At 38.4% G+C, this 21,217-nt stretch overlaps 1 protein-coding gene across 9 annotated transcripts in view; it reads left to right on the top strand.

The window, feature by feature from the left end:
* The window catches only part of CEP128 (centrosomal protein 128), a 457,806-nt gene that overhangs the window by 11,065 nt on the left and 425,524 nt on the right, over positions 1-21,217 (top strand). For 7 of the 9 annotated variants that reach the window (XM_077938779.1, XM_015144269.3, XM_077938780.1 and 4 more), the window contains exons 3-5: positions 10,758-10,902; positions 14,071-14,232; positions 17,101-17,187. In XM_077938779.1, coding sequence (XP_077794905.1) covers positions 14,086-14,232; positions 17,101-17,187 — 234 coding nt within the window. In that variant the 5' untranslated portion in view covers positions 10,758-10,902; positions 14,071-14,085. The remainder of the gene's footprint in view (positions 1-10,757; positions 10,903-14,070; positions 14,233-17,100; positions 17,188-21,217) is intronic. The other 2 variants (XM_015144274.3, XM_015144272.3) reach the window with 1 other exon arrangement.

The following is a 21,217-nucleotide window of genomic DNA, read 5'->3' as shown; positions in this document are numbered from 1 at the left end:
TGAAGCAGTTTTGAAGGTTTTATGGCTTTATTGCATAGCTGGTCACCACATATACAAAGCAGGCTTGGAGAAGGTGAATCACCTGTTGCAATGAACTCTTACTTTAAGTAGGACTCTTGGTAATTTTTTTAAATGTAGTTTTCTTTTTTGTTGGCACTTTTAGCATCTTCTGCTGTCCCGTCATTGGATCTTTCCCCCTTTTCAAAGAAGCTCTCCAGTGATGTTTGGTTTTTACTCATTTTGGCTAGGGTTAGCTTGTGGGCTTACCAAAACAGTGACTGAGACAAGCACATAGTGCAGGCAAGAGGTATGGACAGAAGTGGTAAATAAAAGAATGGGCAGGCCACGTGTAGACTGAAGTAAGTATCAGATTCTGACTTAAAGCCTGCCGCCAGATGCAGCTTGTCACTTGCTACTCACTGATAGGGTTTGGATATGAGTCTGCAAGCCATCGATTTACTAAGGTCTCTGTGCAGTCAAACCTCTCTGCTCATGGTAATCTGTATTTGCAGCCGCTCCCTAGGAATAGAATCACCACCTCAGCTCCACCTTGGGTCATCAGACATTAGATTCTCATAAGGAACACACAACCTAGATCCCTCGCCTGCACAGTTCATAGTAGAGCTTGTGCTCCTAGGACAATCTAATGCCACTGCTGATCTGACAGAAAGTGGAGCTCAGGTGGTAACACAAGTGAAGGGGGGCGGCTGTAAATACAAATGAAGCTTTGCTCACCCACCCACTGCTCACCTGCTGCTGTGCATCCCGGTTCCTAACAGGCCATGGACTGGTAGTGGTCCTTGGCTCATGGCTGGAGACCCCTGCTTTAGGGTGCAAGTGGTTTTTGGTTACATGGATGAATTGTATAGTGGTGAAGTCTGGGATTTTAGGCACCTGTCACCTGAGTAGTGTACATTGTACCCAATGAGTAGCTTTTCATCTCTCAACCCCCTCTCACACTGCCCCCTTCTGAGTCTCCAGTGTCCACCCTACCACTCTGTATGTCTTTGTGTACCCATAGCTTAGCTCCCACTTATAAGTGAGAACATGAAATATTTGGTTTCTGATTTCTGTGTTACTTAGAATAATAGCCTCCGGTTCTAACCAAGTTGCTGCAAAATACATTATTTTGTTCTTCTTTATGGCTGAGTAGTATTCCCATGGTATACATATGTACCACATTTTCTTTATGTATTCATCAGTTGATGGGCATTTAGGTTGATTCCATATCTTTGCAATTGTGAATTGTGCTGTGATAAACATAGATGTGCAGCTGTCTTTTTGACATAGTGACTTATTTTCCTTTGGGTAGATACCCTATAGTGGGATTCCTGAATCAAATGATAGATCTACTTTCAGTTCTTTGAGAAATCTCTGTACTGTTTTCCGTAGCGGTTGTACTGATTTACATTTCCAGCAGTAGTGTATAAACATTCTTTTTTCATTACATCGATACCAATATCTGTTGTTTTTTGACTTTTTAATAATGGCCATTCTGCTGGAATAAGGTTGTCTTATTGTGGTTTTCATTTGGATTTCTCTGATTATGATACTGGTCTTTTTTTTTCATATTTGTTGGCCATTTGTATATCTTCTTTTGAGAAATGTCTATTTATGTCATTTGCCCACTTTTTAAGAAGATTACTTTTTCCCCCCAATATGTTTGAGTTCCTTGTAGATTCTGGATATTAGTCCTTTGTTGGATACATAATTTGCAAGTATTTTTTCCCATCCTGCAGGTTATTTACTCTGATGATTATTTCTTCTGCTGTGCACAAACTTTTTAGTTTTATTAGGTCCCATTTGTTTATTTTTGTTTTTGTTGCATTTGTGGTCTTAGTCATAAATTTGTTGCCTAGGCCAATGTCCAGAAGAGTTTTTCCTAGGTTTTCTTCTTAAGTTTTTATAAGTTTAGGTCTTAAATTTAAATCTTGAATCCATCTTGAGTTAATTTTGTATATGGAGAGAGACAGGAATCTACCTTCTTTCTCAGGAACACCTATGATTCTTAGGTTTGGCCATTTTACATAATTCCATATTTCTTGGAGATTTTCTTCGTATCTTTTCATTCTTCTTTCTTTATTTTTGTCTGATTGATTTACTTAGAAAGCCTTGTTTTCGAGCTCTGAAATTCTTTCTTCTTGGTCTAGTCTAGTGTTAAGAGTTTTTGCTGCATTTTGTAGTTCCCTAAATGTGCCTTTCACTTCCAAAAGTTCTCATTTTTTTTTTCTTTGAAATGTCTGTCTCTTTAGAAAATTTTTCATTCATATCCTGAATTGTTTCATTGATTTCTTTATGTTGGTTTTCACCTTTCCCTTTTATCTTCTTGAATAACTTAATAATCAACCTTTTGAATTTTTTATCTAGTATTTCAAAAATTTCACCTTGGTTTGGATGCATTGCTGGAGAGTTAGTGTGATCTTTTGGGAGTGTTATGGAACTCTCTTTTTTCATATTGCCAGAATGATTTTTCTAGTTTCCTTCTTATTTGGGTAGACTGTTTCTTCTAATTATTTTTGAATTTGTTTTTGATTGGATAGGGATTTTTAAGAACTTTCTTCTCCCCCCTGCCCTGCCTTGAGGATATGACTTTAATGTTTATAGTTGATTGTCACCTAGTTTTGGCTTTGGGTACTTTCAATGCCAAAGACTCTGTATGAGTTTCCTGGTTATAGAAAATCTTTGTGTGATGGCTTTCTCTGGTGCTGGTTATAGTAGCAATGTGCTGGGTGTGTGAACAGGTTTACTCTCTCCTGTGGGGCTGGAGTGAGAAATCTTATGATGCTTACCTCATTCCTCAGTGGTATGCACTTATTTTTTTTTTTTTTCTATTGTTTTATTTACTGGGTTGAACAGTTCAGGCTACAGGCCAGTAGGAGGTACCCATGGTAAAAAACAGCTACAACTAAAGCAGTTGGGTAAATGCGGTATCCCAGTGGTGGGCAGAGGTCACAGCCTTGACAGAGATGGCTGGGGAAGCTCTCAGTGAAATGCACTGAGGTCTTTTTGTGGGCAAGGGAGGGAGCCACCTCAGCCTCCCTTCTGGGCCACCAGGAAAGTGATCCATCTCCTAGTCACACTCTGCATGAAGTGGTCTGACTATTCCCATTAGACAGGCACCTCTTTTCATCTGTGTAGAGGGGGATCGTGACTCTGGCTCTCTTGCAAGTCTGAACCTGGAGGGCACTCCTCTTGTGGGGATGCAGCCACCCTGAAGTGTTATGGAAAGGCTGTCTACAGATGCACCCATGCCATGCTCCTGTGGGAGGAGCCCCAGCTGTGTCTGCAGTGCTGAGTGAGGGGGAGAAAAGTCCCCTTCTCCAAGATCCTTCATGAGCACCAAGGCTGCCTGACAATTGGGGTAGAGCCGCATACTTCCCCTACTGAGCCCAGCACTGCACCTGTGCCTCTGCTGAAAGAAACTTCCCACAAGTGGAAAGTTCAGGGACTCAGAGCTTGCAGTCTGGTTTCTTTTGTCCGACGGAGTGTCTGCCCTCTTAATGTGGTATGCTCCCCCTTACCCTAGGAGTAGCAGTTTCTCAGGGCCAGACTGCTGTGAATCTTGCTGCTGCTCTGGGTCTAGCCACCTCGTGGGGCTGCCACACTCTAGGCTGGTGCTGGAGAATGTCTACAAGGGATCCACTGCTGTGAACTATCCTCCAGTTTCCCAACAGTGAGTACTAGCATGGCTCTGATGGGGGTGAGAGGAGAATGACACACTCTGTGAGATTTCCTTGGTTATAAATAGCCTTAGTGTGTTGGCTTTCTCAAATGCCAGCTGTAGTTGCAATGTACTGGGCCTGTGGACAGACTCAGGGCCTCCTGGTTAACCAGGGTGATGCAGGCAATGGTGGTAGCTGAGGTCATGCATAACGTTTTCTCTTCCTGAGCGCTATGATGTCCCTGTAGATACTGTAACGGGCTGTGCTGGTTTGCTTCCAGCCTGTAGGTGGTGCTTGCAAAAGAGCGCCAGTTGCAGTATTAGTGGTGGGAATTGTGCTTGCCTTCTGTTACCCAGGGGAGGTACTCTGGTGTCTCAGGCAATGGGTGGGGCCATGAAGCATGCAAAAGTCTCTGTCGTGTTAGGCTACCAGAGTAGGTGGATGGGCAAAGCTAGTCGGAGCTGGGTCAGGCAAGTCCACAGTCTGGCTCCCCACATTTGAGTGCAAACAGTGGCCCCAATGGGGATTAGAGGACAGTTCCCTGGTCACAGGGGTAATGTTCCAGGGAGGAACACAGCTACCTCTGCTGTACCGAAGAATCCACAAGGGGAAGGATGGGGTAGCAGGTGGCAGTAAGCCCCACTCAGCTCCCATGAACTTGGCAAGGCAGGTCTCATACCCACGGTGTTGTGCTAGCAGTAGCTAGGTGGCTTCCAGGCAGCCCTCAAAACTGTCCCAAGCCATAAGTGTTCCCAACTGACACAGAAACCAGCTTTTAGGTTGTGCACCTCCTGGTCAGCCCGTGAAGTAGAGGCTCCCAGGTCCTGTGCCTGCAGCTCTAGCACACTTTCTGCCCACTCCTTGGTTCTGACCAAGGGCGTTTGTCCCCACTAAAGATTATATCACAGGTCTCAGTTGGGAGCTTCTCTCAACCTGTGACCACTGTCTCAGTTAACCAGCAGACTTCAGGTGAGATCCCTTGTGAGGTAGGATCACGAATGGCTTCCCTCTGTCCCTGCTTGGGTCTGGGAGTAAACATGGTTCGATGCTGCTCCTTTTCATAAAACCTCACTGCTCCTTAAGTCAGCACCAGCACTGGGTAGGGTTAAGGTGTTCTCCTGTGGCCTGGATTGCTTGGCTCCCCAGTGGGAGAGTGTATCATGGAGGCAGTCTCTCCCCACTCATGCTCTGGCAACTACCAGTTTTCCTCCTGGTTTATCGTGTAGACTACTGCCCACTGCTTCTTTCAAAGGGTTTGTGGTTTCTTTCAGTGTTTTTAAGTTCCTATGTTGCTTCTTGGAAGAAAATTTGTAGCATGACTTTCTGCACACAATTTTGTTTTTCCAAGTGGGAGAGGCATGCCAACGATGCCTCCATTCCACCGTCTTGGATTTAAAAACAACAACAACAACCAAAAAACAACCCTTCCAACACTTTCTATGACAAAGTTTAACATTATGCTAGCTACAAAGGAGAAATATTTAAAGGCCTCAGCTCTATTTGTGAAGAGCAGACAATGAAGGATGGATTTGGAGTTGAAAGGCAATTCAATGATTACTGGGAAATTGTAAGTTTTTTTTTCTTGCTGTTTTGAAACCCTTCTTTTCATAACTTCTGTTATATAGTTTCCCCTAGTTTTCCACCTACTTTTCATGTTTCTTCTCAATCTCATTTGCCACCTCCTCTGTCTGCCTTTTGTATATTGGAGTTCTTCTGGGGTTTTCTTTGGTTCTACTTCCTTTCTCACCGTGCATTTTTTTCTTGGTGATCTTATCCACCCCTATACTGATGACTATCAAATATTTCCTTAGACTCACATATCCAGTTGCTTATTAGACATCTTTAGTTTGGTATTTCCTCCCTGAAACACAAATTGATCCTCTCCTTATAATTGAAGCTTAGACAAGTTCAATTTAGAACATATGTTCTCCTAAAAGCTCTTTCTTTTCATTGATTTCTTTGCTCAGTTTACTAGTTCAGGATCCATCCAGCTACCAAAACCTGGAACTTGTGATTCATCTTTTACTCTTTTACCTTGCCCTCAGAGTTAATTCATCCCTGCTACACTTCATTTCCGCTGCCACTGGCTTAGGTGCCCACCATTCATTACCTAATAGATTGCAACAGCCTCCCAGCTGTTCTGCTGTTGATGTGCTTATTACCGTGTTACTCTCCACTCAGGATTCTTCAGTTTTTTTTCTTTAGTTATAGTAGTGGCTTTCAAATGTTTTTATTTTCTTTTGAAAATAGTAGAATCATTGGAAAAAACCCATGAAACCATAGCATGAAAATCAGATGAGGGCAGAACTTCCCTGGTAGAAGGATGCAAGAGCTGAGCTTATTTGGATCCTGTCTACTTTTCTCTGAGACAGTTTTTAATTGAATTCTATTTCGTTGTCTCATACACCTGTCAAACTTATGTGCATCCTTCAAGATGAGTGGAAAAATCCTAACCTGACTCCCCAAGGATTTTGTTGTATTACTTAACTCACCATTTACAATACACTTAAAAGTCTTTCTCTCCTGTCAAAGACTATGACTTATTTATTTACTTTCATCTTTCATTTCTAAATGTAGTGACAACTCATTAAATGATGAAAAATCAATTTAAGTATCTGATTCTGTTTCCTAATGTATTATGTTCACTAACATAACAGAACTGACTGGTGGACTGGACAGTTTTTGATTTTGATCTTTTATAAATTTGCCAAAAGGCTTTGAGCAGATGAAGTTACAGAAGAGCACCGATGTAAAGAAGACAGGTACAATTGTTAACTGTTTCTACATGGTAATGTCTGCTGGCTTGTTAACTTTTTCACTTGAAGGATGAGGCAAAGCTCTCAAGTCCTACAGCTATTGAAACTCTATTAGTCCATTTTCACACTGCTTTAAAGATACGACATGAGACTGGGTAATTTATAAACGAAGAGGTTTAATTGACTTACAGTTCCGCATGACTGGGGAGACCTCAGGAAACTTACAATCATGGCGTAAGGTGAAGGGGAAGCAAGCTTGGACCTTCTCATATGGTGGCAGGAGAGAGAAGAGTGAGGAGTGAAGAGGGAAGAGCCCCTTATAAAACCATCAGATCTTGTGAGAACTCACCATCATGAGAGCAGCATGGAGGAAACTGCCTCCATGATCCTGTCACCTCCCATCAGGTCTCTCACTAAATGCATGGGAATTATGGGGATTACAATTTAAGATGAGATTTGGGTGGGGACACAAAGCCTAACCATATCAGAAACAGTGAGAAATACATTCTAAAATTTGAACTTTGTTAATGATTAAGCGTAAAATACACTCTCAATTTTCCCTTACCCCCTACATATCAACACAATTACCTTGAACATCTTCTTTGAGGACGATTACCTTGGACAGGGACAGCTGAGGCACTTGGAGGCCACAGAAACAATCACCTACTTAACATGCACTAGTCAGTCTTTGTGAAATATCACCCCTGATGCTGGGTGCTTATCTTTTATGGAACAGCTTGCAAATCTTAATTGTTTTAAACTGGCTCAGAGGCAAAGAGATTTGGGAATCAATAAATTACAACTCTCATACATACAAATGTGCATCATTATAATGAAGACAATCTGATGGCTCTTTAGGTCAAATAACAAAAGAGGTGGACTTGAGTTTGTAAAGGCTCGTTGTCAATCCTCTTATTACAAGGGTTGAATGCAGTTTTACTCTCTTTAGTTGCAGTATTCAAGTTTGCATATGGGCATTTGTTTTAGATGGATAGATCCTCAGTGGGAGTGAATTGATGAGGATTCGTTATTTGCTCTGGTGGCTGTATTTTTTCTTTATAAGGTTCATTAAGACAGAAGCAACAATATTTATGCCTTTAAATACTGATTTGTTGGGAGCAGCTAAATAAGCTATTCTAAGAATTGTAATATCAGACCCAGAGCTTGCTCTAAGATTCCAGACTTTCTCCCAAGGTCAGCCGTCTTAGTCTTCTCTAGAGATTTGGAAAAAGCTCACGTCTGAAAAGTAGACAGCACAAATGTTGTTGCTTTCTTATTAATAAGAAATTTTGTTGCACCAGCAGCTGGTAGTAATCTGCAGAAGAGTGTTTACTGTTTTTTCTCCAGTTGAAAGAAATACCTTTCTCAGCTTTAACCAGAATTTAGGTATTTCTGTTTCTTTAAATTGTTATTCAAGAGTTTGGTCATTCTTCAAATTTAGCAGTTCTTCCTTTTCTTTCATCAGTGTGTGATGCTGAAATTTCTTATGATAATGAGGGTAAATTTCTTATCTAATTGAACTTTTTTTCTTTTAAATCTTTAAAGGCAATGATGAAGATTTTCCTTGAGCATACATAAATGTTTTTTTCTACTAGTCTTAATAATTCTTCTTTGGGCTTCAAATTATAATAGTGATTAAATATAACTTGTGGACCATTTTTAATTTGTTTTCCAAAGTAGAATTTGATTGCACAGGTGATGTTGCTACACATTAGGATATTTTTATATCCTCCAATTTTTACGTTCATTCTAGTATTTTAGAATGTTTAAGTGAGTCATCTTTGAATCTAGTGACTGCACTTCAGTGAAACTACAAAGAGAAAATAATATAAATTAAAAGAAATTTTCTTTTAATTCATAAACTCATGATAAATGTTTCCTTTGGTCAGTGAATGCTCTTCAGTATGAAATAGTAGAGATTGGCCCTGTGATCGGCTCATTTCTTCAGCTCATCAGTTGGTGAGAACTAGTGGCATGGCCCTACCTAGGTAGATGCCAGGGGACTAGGAAATAAGGTCAAGAAGTTGCCAGGGAGGAAAAGGACACAGTTACCAAGAAAATGGAAGTTCTGAATATAGAGCTTTTATTTAATTAAATTTTCTGGGTTGACAGCCTGTTAATCTGCTGTCAGCCTATTAATCTGCTATCTCTGTAGAGATCTTTAAATTTGTTTAATTTGTTTTTGTTTCTTTTAAGCACACATTATAGTTTTCTCTCTGATTATACATTAGTGCAAATCACTGTAGAAAATTCATGAAATGTAGGTTTTTTTTTTTTTTTTTGAGATGGAATCTCGCTCTGTCGCCCATGCTGGAGTGCAGCAGTGCAATCTCGGCTCACTGCAACCTCTGCCTCCTGGGTTCAAGTGATTCTTCTGTCTCAGCCTTCTGAGTAGCTGGGATTACAGCTGCATGCCTCCATGCCTGGCTAATTTTTGTATTTTAGTAGAGATGGAGTTTCACTGTGTTGTCCAGGCTGGTCTTGAACTCCTGAGCTCAGGCAATCCGCCTGCCTTGGCCTCCCAAAGTGCTAAGATTACAGGCATGAGCTACTGTGCGCGGCCGGAATGTTTTTGAAAAAGCAAATCAGCTATAAACTCTGGATAGTAAATCTATTTTTGTTCCGTTTCTCCCTACTCCCCCTTTATCTCTGCCCTTCCCCACACCTCTACATTTATATATTGGTTGTCCTAGCTTATTTTTTGTTGTTTATAAGAGAATACCTGAAACTGGGTAATTTATAAAGAAAAGGGCTTTATTTCTTTCAGTTACGGAGGCTGAGAAGTCCAAAGTTGAGGGGCTGCATCTGGTGAGAACCTTCTTACTGGTGAGGACTGTCTGCAGAGGCCTGAGGCAGCATAGGGTATCACCTGGTGAGGGGGCCAAGCGTACTTATTTGGTCTCTCTTCTTAAAAAACCACCAGTGCCCACTAATCCATTACTCCGTGTATAGATTAATCCATTCATAAGGGAGGAGCCTTCATGACCCAATCACTTTTTGAAGGTCTTACCTCTCAATACTGCCTCATTGGGGATTAGATTTCAACGTGAATTTTGGAGGGGACATTCAAACCATAGAACTGGTCATTTATATACACATACAGATAACATATAACATTTATTATGAAATTGGAATTCATGCCTTTATCCCGTGCTTTGTCATTAAATGTTCTTCAGAAACAAATTTTTTAATGTCTGTTCATTGTATACCTTAGTTTTACCATTCTTGTATTTTGAAATTTGAGAATTTGAGTTGTTTTTATTTTGCCTCTATTACAGTAAATATTTTTGTATATAAATTTCTATATGTATTCTAAATCATTTTATTAGGAGAAATTTTTGGAAGTGTAATTACCAGGGCAAAGTTATAAGCTCTTCTTGATACTTATTACCTGCTGACATCCAGGCAAGTTTTTCAAATTTGCATGTTCCCATTAGGAAAGTGTAGAAGTGCTCCTTCCCCTACAACCTCGCCAACCATAGACGTTACCATTTAACAGAAAACAATTACATAGTCTAGAAAAGCATCTTATTGTTTAAATTATATTTCTTAGATTATTAGGTTAAATGTCTTTTCATGGCCCTGAATATTTGTTTCCTTATGTGACCACTCTCAATATGTTTTTATTGACATGAAATGAAATAATAGGCAAACTTTAATTGAGGAAAATATTTGCAGAGGCCTGGTCAGTTTTCATTAATGCCAGTTATATTACTATTTACCATTCTTTTATAAAATTAGTTTTTAATTATAGTGTAAAATAATACACTGTTAATGACGAAAGAAGAGTGTATAATTGACGCTTATTGCTTTGTACTTTTCTTTTTGAGTCAGTTATATTAAGGGGCTCTCAGGATTTTCTTGGCCTCCCATGTATTCTGCTGTAGGTTCTGATTATGTGGTGTGAGCCTCTTGCCAACTTCAGCGGCCACTCCATTCTCATCTGCTTCTCCCTCCATCAGTCCTGTGTCTGGGGTGTAGTGGTGTTGGCTGATGATAGATTGGTGACTCTTGGTAAGGATGGACTTCTGCCACTATAGCTGCCTTCTGTGTTGTGGCATGGAGGGTTAGTTAGGTGCTCTGTTAGTTAGCTGTGGGAATCATGTTTGACCTTGTGTTGTCAGTAATAGTGGAAGAAAATGCCAGATTTTTATCAACAGTGAAAATAATCTAACTTCTATTTTTTATTATAATGAGATTTTAAAATTTTACTTAGTTTAACATTTATGAAGCGTATGTAATTAAAGCCCTTAGATAGTTGCTGAATGTTTCATATGCTTAAAAAGAGCCATGCAAATTTCTCAGATATATCTCATCTTAAATCTTGATGTCTCTGCAGGAGTTCCATCAGATGCAGGAGTTTGAACATCTTTTATTGCTTACAGTAACTTAACTTTATAGCTGAAGACTTTGTGTGTGTGCTAGTGAAACTCATGCCGGAACGTGTGATTCTGTCTTAGTAAAAGTATGTAATCCTAGTGGGGGTAAGTGAGAGATCGTTTTTTTTTTTCTTGTATTATATGACGATTGGAGATAATTTATGTTTATGTTGTTCTTAATTTTATTTTATACCAGTCAGATTTTCTGCTTTAGAGTTAAATTCAGATGCCCCCGTATCTTTACTTGTTAATATTTATCAATTCAGTGCAGTGTGTTTTTTATAAAAAAAGACTTTGAGGTACCCATGCCTGTGGGAATAGTATAAAAACAGCCTGGAGAGTTATACATGAAATCATGCTGGTGATTATCCCTGGGAAAATGGGGCAGGAGTAGTACTGGGTGAAGGAGGGGTGGCTGGAAGGTACTAAGACTTTATTTACAGTGTTCTAAATATTTTACTAAAAACTCTCAAAGGTACATCTGTCAGAATGATAATATTTATTAGTTCTTGGTGGTAGATACATGCATATTTACTTTATTAGTCTGTACTGTTTTATATCTTAAATGTTATCCCCAAATTTCAGTTATAATTATTTTTAGTCATCTTGAAACTTAAATTGTCTACATAGTAGAAGCGTCTGACGTGCCATTTATATCTGGTGAAGTTGTCTTCAGATAACTGATTATTATTAAAATTTTGATAGTCTTAGAAATATCACGTCTCAAAAACAGTTATTTTGTTTCTTGTTCTCATTAACAACTGTTATAGTAAGCACATTGGCTTTTTCAATATTAACTTTTTATTTTGCCTGATTTCTTATCTTCAGTGATTTATTAACTTCAATCTAGTTTCCACAATTATGACTTGTTAAAATGAAAATTGTTATGCTTTAAGCTATAGAATTTTGATATGAAAGAGACAGATGCCAGACATAATTATTATTTTCTCTTATATAAGGGCTAAAAGGAATAAGGAAACAAAAATCCCTTTATCTGGGACCCATGGATTGATTTGTTTCAGGGCTTTATTAAATGTATTAGTATAGATATGTCACTTAGTTTTTTTCCTGGTGCCCAGTTAAGATTTTTATATTATTACTTGATAGTTCCCTTTTTTCTTGATATTTTTATGCTAACATTAAATGAAAGGGAGTTGAGGAGACTATAGACACATGTAGGCTCTGGCCTGCACCTGCAGTCTTTAGCACTTTTTGTTAATTGTTAAGATAGTTAACTCTTCGGATAAACGGACAGCAGAGCACAGTGGGAAGAACATAGTATTGAGGACAGAGAAAGCCAGCTGAATCTTGGTTTTGCATTCTACTTATAATTACTGTAGGGAGTTGCATGTTATTTTATATCTTTTAGCAGTAGCATATCCTCTATAAATTGGGAGTTAATAGTATTCGCTTTAATAAGTTGTTATGAGAATTAAATTGGGTTGTCTTATGTAAGCATCTGCACAGTAACTGGCAGAATAGCAAGTTCTTACAAAATGTTGATCTTTTCCTGCCTTCACTAATGGAAAACGCTTGATGGGAAGTACTGTAACTTAGAGTAAAAGATGTTAGGTTACGTGGCATAGATTTATGAGATGCATACAAGTCATTTCCTAAGTTTAAAAGGTGAACATTATATGTAAGATGTCTTTTCTTCTAAAGAAAATACTTTTTTCCTTTGGACTTAAGCATTGTGAGCCAGAAAAAGCAAAGCCAAACAGTTGCTTCAGTCTTAATTTCTTGTTCATGTTTCCTTATGGTGGGAGGGACTGACATCATGGGTACTATACCTTTGTACTTACATGTAAGAGAAGACAGGCAAGAACCAGAGAAGACAAATGCAGAAGGAAGTTAAGAGCTCTGGGCTGAGGAGAAGCATGGGTGTTCTGACAGGATGTTCTCTAACCCTGTCTTAGCTAGTGTGAAGAAGCTGGATATTTCGCTGATTCTTTTTTTTTTGATACAGCAGTAACAGACTATATTTCATTTTAAAAAACCTAAGCTTATGGCAAGGTTTCTTCCTTGTTTATTTGTTTAGTTATATTTCATCTAATATTTTAAAAACACAATTGCTTTCATTAAATGCTTTAGGACATGTACACGTTTAGCAAATTCTCTTTATTTTCTCCTTAAATGTATGATCAGTGTACTTCCAGATGCATTCAGAATAAAGATCCTGGAAGTCTAAGATACTCTATTATTCAAGAAATGTTTCCTCAGGAGACTGAGGCAGGAGAATTGCTTGAACCCGGGAGGCAGAGGTTGCAGTGAGCCAAGATCGTGCCACTGCACTCCAGCTTGGGTGACAGAGTAAGATCCATCTGAAAAAACAAAACAAAACAAAGAAATGTTTTTATCACACTGTATTTAATCAGCCAGCAAAATGGCCATGTAGATTTTAGAAAGATTCTAGCAATTAATGTTAAAGTAACATTAACCCACCATTAAGTAGAAAATGAAATTATTGGGATACTCAATACACTTTCACTTTTTATCAGTTGAGTTTCTCTGATGCTTCTTTGTTCTGAACTTATTTAGTTTCTTCAACTTCTATTAAAAGGTTTCCTGAAACTTTTGAGGTTCCCTTGCATGAAATAATTTTTTTTAATGCATTAAATAGAAAACTGAGGTAAGGATGGAAGAAAAGCATGTTTAGAGAATTATCTACTGATGCCTATACTCAGGATGTCCGGCTTTCTATTTTGGTGGAGATGTTGAAGATGCCACCTTCTCACGTATCTGTTATTGTAGAATTTGGACCTGTATTACAGCATTTGTTTAATTCTACCGTATTTTAAATCAAGGTGCATGAGATTTGTCAGTGTACACTGAATGAGACCGTCTTGTGATAGGTCTTGCTATGTTCTTATAGTAGAATGGACATTAGGCAAATATTAAGATACCTGCCGGTCCTAAATTTAGAGACTATCTGTGTTTTTCTCATCTACCTTACGGTGTTGTTGGTAGGATTAAGTGAGGTACTAATAATTTGGAAGCATTGCATGAATCCAGGGGATTATTATCACTGGACTTGTAAACATGACCAAAATCGTATCTGAGGAATTGCTCCCTTAAAGCAGAGAAAACGAAGGAGGGAGAATTACATGGGGAAGTGACTTCTTGTGTTTTTAAGCTATGTATGTAGAAATTACAGTGTACAAAATAACTAATGGGTTGAACATAGACAAGAGATCAAAAGTAAACAGTTATATTGGTCTTTTATTTCTATGCTTTTTCCTGTTTCATTAACCTTGACCTATATTTATTTAAAAGGATTTGTGTACATCAATGGCAGAATCATCCAGCGAATCAGATCACTTTCGCTATCGTGACCGATTGAGTCCATGGGCTGCCAGATCAACTCACAGGGGAACTCGAAGTCTTCCTACAGTAGAAGTTACCGAGAAGGTCAACACTATAACAAGTACCTTACAGGTTAGTTTAACAATGGTTGCATTTAATAGTATTTAAATAGTTTGAGCTGCTTAATAGTTTCAGTCAGTGGATTAGTTTTCTTGCTGCTGTAACAAATTACTGCAAAGCTAATGTCTTAAAACAACACAAATTATTAAAGTTTTGTATGTCAGAAGTCAACACTGGTCTCATTGGGTCTCGGAGTGTTGGTCGGGATGTGTTCCTCTCTGGAGGCACTAAGGGAAAAATCTATTGCTTTGCCTTCTCTGGTTTCTAGAGGATGCTCACGTTTCTTTCTTTTTTTTTTTTTTGAGACGGAGTCTCGCTCTGTAGCCCAGGCTGGAGTGCAGTGGCCGGATCTCAGCTCACTGCAAGCTCCGCCTCCCGGGTTCACGCCATTCTCCGCCTCAGCCTCCCGAGTACCTGGGACTACAGGCGCCCGCCACCTCGCCCGGCTATTTTTTGTATTTCTTAGTAGAGACGGGGTTTCACCGTGTTAGCCAGGATGTTCTCGATCTCCTGACCTCGTGATCTGCCCATCTCGGCCTCCCAAAGTGCTGGGATTACAGGCTTGAGCCACCGCGCCCGGCCTTGCTCACGTTTCTTGTCTTGTGGCTGCCTTCTCTCATCTTCAAAGCCAGCAGGGAAGGGTTGGAAGGGTCAAGCCCTTCTCACATCCTATGACTTTACTTCTCCTGCCTCCCTTTTCCTCTTTTACGGATGTTTATGATTTCATTGGGTCCACCCCATAATCCCAGGAGAACCTCTCCATCTAAAAGTCTTCAATGTAATCACATTTGCAAAATCCCTTTTGCCGTGTAAGGTATACATACACAGGTTGCAGGGATTAGGACTTGGATATCTTTGAGGGCCATTATTCTGCCTATGACAGTTGGTAAAGATATTTGAAATATGTGATAGGTGATGGAGAGTGTTTTAGGATAAAGCAGTATTTCTAAATAAAATATTGTGGGAGTGAAACCAGTAGAAATGATGATAGTTTAGCTTCTCATGGGCATGTGCCTTTAGAGAAATTGCTCATTTTGGTGAGGTAGATTATTTGTGGATGAAAATAAAAAGATGCCATTTTGATGTAGAGACTAATTTTTGCCAGCATTTGGAGGTTTGAGTTAAGGCATTTTGCTGCTTTTTCTTAGAAAGGGCTTTAGAAAAGAGGTGGGGGAAGGGTAACATAGCTATATGGGAAAAAAGAAAACTCAGAATGTATTTCCTACTCATTAATCCCTTACCTTTGCCTTAGTCTGGCTAAGCATGGATTTTGGCTTTTAATTGCTTTGGATTAGTATGCTTAGATAAGAAGAAGATAATTTTTGGTGGCGAAGCCATGCTTTGATTTGAAAACCAGAAGACCTATCCTTTTTAAACTTATTTAAAGTAACATCATGGGCTGGGCTGGGCATGGTGGCTCATGCCTGTAATCCTAGCACTTTTGGAGGCTGAGGTAGGAAGATCACTTGAGCCAGGAGTTTGAGACCAGCTTTGGCAACATACTTAGACTCTGTCTAAACACAAATTAAGAAAAAAAAAATTAGCTGGGCATAGTGCTGTGTACCTGTAGTCCCAGCGAATCAGGAAGTTGAGGCAGTAGAATTCCTTGAGTCCAGGAAGCTGAGGCTGCAGTGAACCATGATCATGCCACTTTGCTCCAGCCTGGGTGGCAGAGCAAGACCCTTTCTGATCAATAAGTAAGTAAGTAAAGTAAAGTAAGTAAAATGTAAGTAAAGTAAGATAACAATGCAATTTTGCAGTATGAATTCTTGTACTTTCCCAACAATGAGACACATTAATAGGTATATATTTTTGAAGGAAATATCTTGATTAATCTCCCAGGTAAAATCTAGCATATTTAGATGAGAACCATTTCTATTGTGATGAAAATTAAATTTGTTATTTTTCTTCTCATCAAGTTCTGAGGTAAAAGAATAGTTGAAATAACATTGATCTGCACACGTATGTTTATTGCAGCACTATTCACAATAGCAAAGACTTGGAATCAACCCAAATGTCCATCAGTGACAGATTGGATTAAGAAAATGTGGCACATATACACCATGGAATACTATGCAGCCATCAAAAAGGATGAGTTTGCGTCCTTTGTAGGGACATGGATGCAGCTGGAAACCATCATTCTTAGCAAACTATCACAAGAACAGAAAACCAAACACCGCATGTTCTCACTCATAGGTGGGAACTGAACAATAAGATCACTTGGACTCAGGAAGGGGAACATCACACACAGGGGCCTATCATGGGGAGGGGGGAGGGGGGAGGGATTGCATTGGGAGTTATACCTGATGTAAATGATGAGTTGATGGGTGCAGCACACCAACATGGCACAAGTATACATATGTAACAAACCTGCATGTTATGCACATGTACCCTACAACTTAAAGTATAATAATAATAAATAAATTTAAAAAAAAACAAAAAAGAAAAAAAAAACAAAAAAACAAACAAACAAAAAGAAATAACATTGATCTTAATGATTTTCTTCTCTCGCATATAGTCTACTAGATTTGCTGTTTCGGGATTCCTTTTCTATAAAGAGAGTGTGAATTGGTTGAGGGGCACAAATTGAAAATTGTGATTCTAAGAATTAATGGTTTGTTGCCAACTTACTAGGGAACCTTGAATAATGATTTACATTATGTGTTGCAGATATTACACAAGTAAATTGCAGTCGGATTTGAGTTTCTCTCAGTGGTGTTAAGATTTACTTAATATGTATGAAGTACATTGATATTCAACTTAGCCATGATAAAATTTATACATTTTACAAACTGTTGACTTAGTTGATTGACATACTACTAAGATCGATTAGGAAAAAAAGTATTTGGAATAATTAATTCAGTCAATTTTCTTTCTCAGGATACCAGTCGGAACCTGCGACAAGTGGACCAGATGCTTGGACGATACCGAGAATACAGTAATGGACAGGCGGGTGCGATAGAACATGTGAGAAACTACATATGTTTGCATTTTCTCCTACCCAACATTTTGGGAATGAAGTGTTTTGGGGAATGGGGATGTGAGCTAAAGGAAATAACCATTGTGAAGCGCTTTAGATTTTAAACTAATTTATTGTTTTATAGTTTAAATTTAGGTTAGCTTGTCAGATGGATTGCTAACTAGCTTATATAAATTAGATTCTATTGAATTTGAAAGCTTTACATCAGAGCGAGAGAGAGGAATTCAAGACCTGAATTTAATGGAGACTTGGTAAACGGGCCGTGGAGAAACCCCTCATTCAGAGTTAAGAATTTCAAGAATGGTTTATTTTCAAGTAATAAGTGTTCATTGTTAAAACAAAAAATGAAATATTCCTCTCTCAAAGCCCCTTTTTAATTTTTTAAAATTTCAGTGCTTTAATGGAACAAATGGTTTTTTGGTTTCATGGATGAATTGTATAGTGATGAAGTCTGGGATTTTAGTGTACCTGTCAGCCACAGAGTGTGCATTGTACCCAATAGTTTTTCATCCTTTACCCTGCTCCCAGCCTTCTCCCTTCTGAGTCTTCAGTGTCCATTATACCACTCTGTATCCCTTTGTATACGCATAGCTTAGCTCTCATTTATAAGTGAGAAAAGTGGTATTTTGTTTTTCATTCCTTAGTTACTTCACTTAGGATAATGGCCTCCAATTCTATCCAGCCTCCCTTTGAGCCCCACTCAAAAAAGAGGTAACAATTTTGAGATCTTCATGTTTCCAAACATTTTCTATGTATTTACAAGCATATGTACGATTTGCTTTAAAAATGGAATCTTATTAAATATAATGTTATACAACGTTTTAAAATTTAATAATGCGTATCACTTTCCATGTAAGTTTGTGTAGCACTACTTGATTGTTTTGAATGGTTATACAGTATTCCATAGTATGAATGTATCTAGTTTTTCTTCTTATTATAAACATATAGCAATGACCATTATTGTACACACCCATGTATATGTCTTTGTAATCCTGTAGGATTGCTAGAAGTAGAATTGCAGGGTTAAAGGATATATGCATTTAAAAATTTGCTGGATATTTCAAAATTGCCCTTTCAAAACTTACTTTACATGGGGATGTAAGAAAGAAATGTACTCCAGAGTTCTAGAATAAAGTTAATAATGTATTTTTAATTAATGTGTTGCTAATTCTATCTTCTACCTTTCTTTCCTTTGGAATTGCTTACTTCTATCCTGTAAACTCTTGGAAAACCAATTAAATTTATTCCTTCATGTTTCCAATGATGGGTATATATACAATGTAATGAAAACACTAAAATCACATTGTATGTGTAGCTATCATTGGAAACATGAAGGAATAATGATGGTTTTATACATACCTGTGTTGTATTGAATTGTCACGTAACTCCGAAGTTGTGATTGATGACTTGTTTTTTTTTTTGTTTTGTTTTTTTTTTTTTTTACAAAGTAAAGGTATAGTCATCATTAATCACTTGTAATTGCAAGCTAATTGGGTGTAGGGAAACATATCTTCCCTCATAAGGGTTTCTACTATTTTTATTTAGAAAATGAGTTCGGACATCCTTGTATTTACAGCATTTTTATGATTTATGATGTACTTGACTAATGGAGCTCTATAGACTTTGTTATATTTGAGTAGCTCATGAAATGTTTCAGATTCATTACTTTATTAATAATGGGAATTGAGTCTTTGCTTTTTAATTTATTAGTTAAAAATTGAAAACATTCTTGTTAACCATTAGCAGAGTATAGTCCTCCTTTGTAAAGTTGAGTATTAGATCCCTACTTAGGGTATCAAATTTCCTTTGAATTGGGCAGTTGGGAAGTTAAATTATGTATACCCAATTTTAGGTATGATATATTCCATAGCAGTAAATACTGTAACGTTAAGAAAGCAATTTTCAGTGAGGGACCCATTGTCATCAAGTCTCTTTGGTAGGCCTAGAGTTGAATAATGCTGAACTTTCTGAGGGAATAGTTTTTTTTTGTTTTTTTTTTTTTTTGAGATGGAGTCTCGCTCTGTCACCAGGTTGGAATGCAGTGGCGTGATCTCAGCTCACTGCAACCTCCGCCTCCCAGGTTTAAGCGATTCTCCTGCCTCAGCCTCCTGAGTAGCTGGGACTACAGGCGCATGCCACCATGCCCAGTTAATTTTTCTAGTTTTAGTAGAGATGGGGTTTCACCATGTTGGTTGGGATGGTCTCGATCTCCTTACCTCGTGATCCGCCTGCTTCAGCCTCCCAAAGTGCTGGGATTACAGGCTTGAGCCACCGCGTCCTGCCCGGGAGTGGTTTTATAAATGGGAAGTAAATAAACTCAACAGATATTTCCATTTGAGTTGTAAATACATTTTTAGGGGATGACAAACTCTTTTAAATACCTTCTCCTGATTAAAGCATTCTATTTCATCATTCTGTTTATTTTTTACTTTTATTGTCATTGCCTTTAATCATAATGATAAAAAGTGTCATTTACTGAACAACCAAATCTGCCTCAGGCACTGTTCTAATTGTTTTACATAGATTATCTTATTTCATCCACAAAATAAAACATGTAAGAAAGTTATCTGATGGGATGTGAAAGATGCAGACAGGAGTGGGGGCAGAAGTGAAAGTAGTACAGCAGAGGAAAGCAAAGGAAGCTTTTCTTTGGTCCTTCTGAATCACAATATTTCTATTTTTAAATTTTTATTTATTTACTTATTTTAAGACAGAGTCTGACTGTGTTATCCAGGCTGGAGTGCAGAGGTGCAATCACAGCTCACTGTAACCTTGAACTATTGGGCTTAAGCAATCCTCCCACCTCAGCCTCCTGAGTAGCTGGGACTCCAGTTGTGTACCACCACACCTGGCTACTTTTTACTTTTTAATCTTTTAGTAGGGATGGGATCTTACCATGTTGGCCAGGCTGGTCTTGAACTCCTGGGCCCAAGTGATCCTTCTGCCTTGGCCTCCCAAAGTGCTGGGATTACAGGCGTGAGCTACCATCCCGGCCTGAATTACAATGTTTTTAATGATCACTTCTGTTTTTTGGAGTACCCATTGTTGCCCAGATGATCTCCTTTCATAGATTCAGGTTGCAATGTAGTCAATCCTTTTGAGTTTTATATGCATTCTTTTTCAGTTCATTAACCTTGAGTTACATTTTGTTTCTAATCAGAGTTTTTCCAAATAGAGACATCAAAAGGCTTTCGGAGATCTCTGTGACAATTTAAAAACTTATTATTTTATTTTCATGGTAATGTAAAAGCATTTACAGTTATTTTTCAATTCATTTATATATCAGTTTCCAAAATAATTGATTTCCTACATCTTCTTATGGTAACCAATGACTTTTTTACCCCTTGAGTATCATTATTAACTTATAATTTATGCATATTTAAAGTGTTTTCATCCATTGCAGTTAATGTTTTTATTTATGCTCAAATTGTTTTATCTTTGGCTAGAGGAAGCCTACTACATGCTTAAATCTGAAAAAGCATGTCTTGATGATTTGGATAAACTACCTGTGTTAGTCCATTCTTGCATTGCTATAAAGAACTACCTGAGACTGGGTAATTTATAAAGAAAAAAGGTTTCATTGGCTCACGGTTCCACAGGCTGTACAGGAAGCAGCTTCTAGGGAGGACTCAGGAAACGTACAATCATGGCAGAAGGCAAAGGGGAAGCACACATGTCACATGGCCAGAGTAGGAGCATGGGAAGGAGCGGAGAGGTGCTACACATTTTTAAACAACCAGATCTCATGATAACTCACTCACTGTACAGTACCAAGTGGGGATGGTGCTAGACCATTCAGAAGAACTCTGCTCCCATGATCCAATCACTTCTCACCAGGCTCCACCTCCAACACTGGGGATTATAATTGAACATGAGATTTAGGTGAGGACACAGATCCAAACCATAGCCATTCAATTCCAGTGCCCAAATTTTATTTGCATTTGTACTGGTACACAGTAGTTTCCATTGTTTCAGGTTAATATCAAAAGAACAGAGGGTGAAAGAATAGACCTAATC

This window comes from Macaca mulatta, chromosome 7, assembly GCF_049350105.2.
Source record: "Macaca mulatta isolate MMU2019108-1 chromosome 7, T2T-MMU8v2.0, whole genome shotgun sequence".
Lineage (NCBI taxonomy): Eukaryota > Metazoa > Chordata > Mammalia > Primates > Cercopithecidae > Macaca > Macaca mulatta.
The sequence above is the reverse complement of the archived record's forward strand: the minus strand, read 5'-3'. Positions and strand labels throughout refer to the sequence as shown.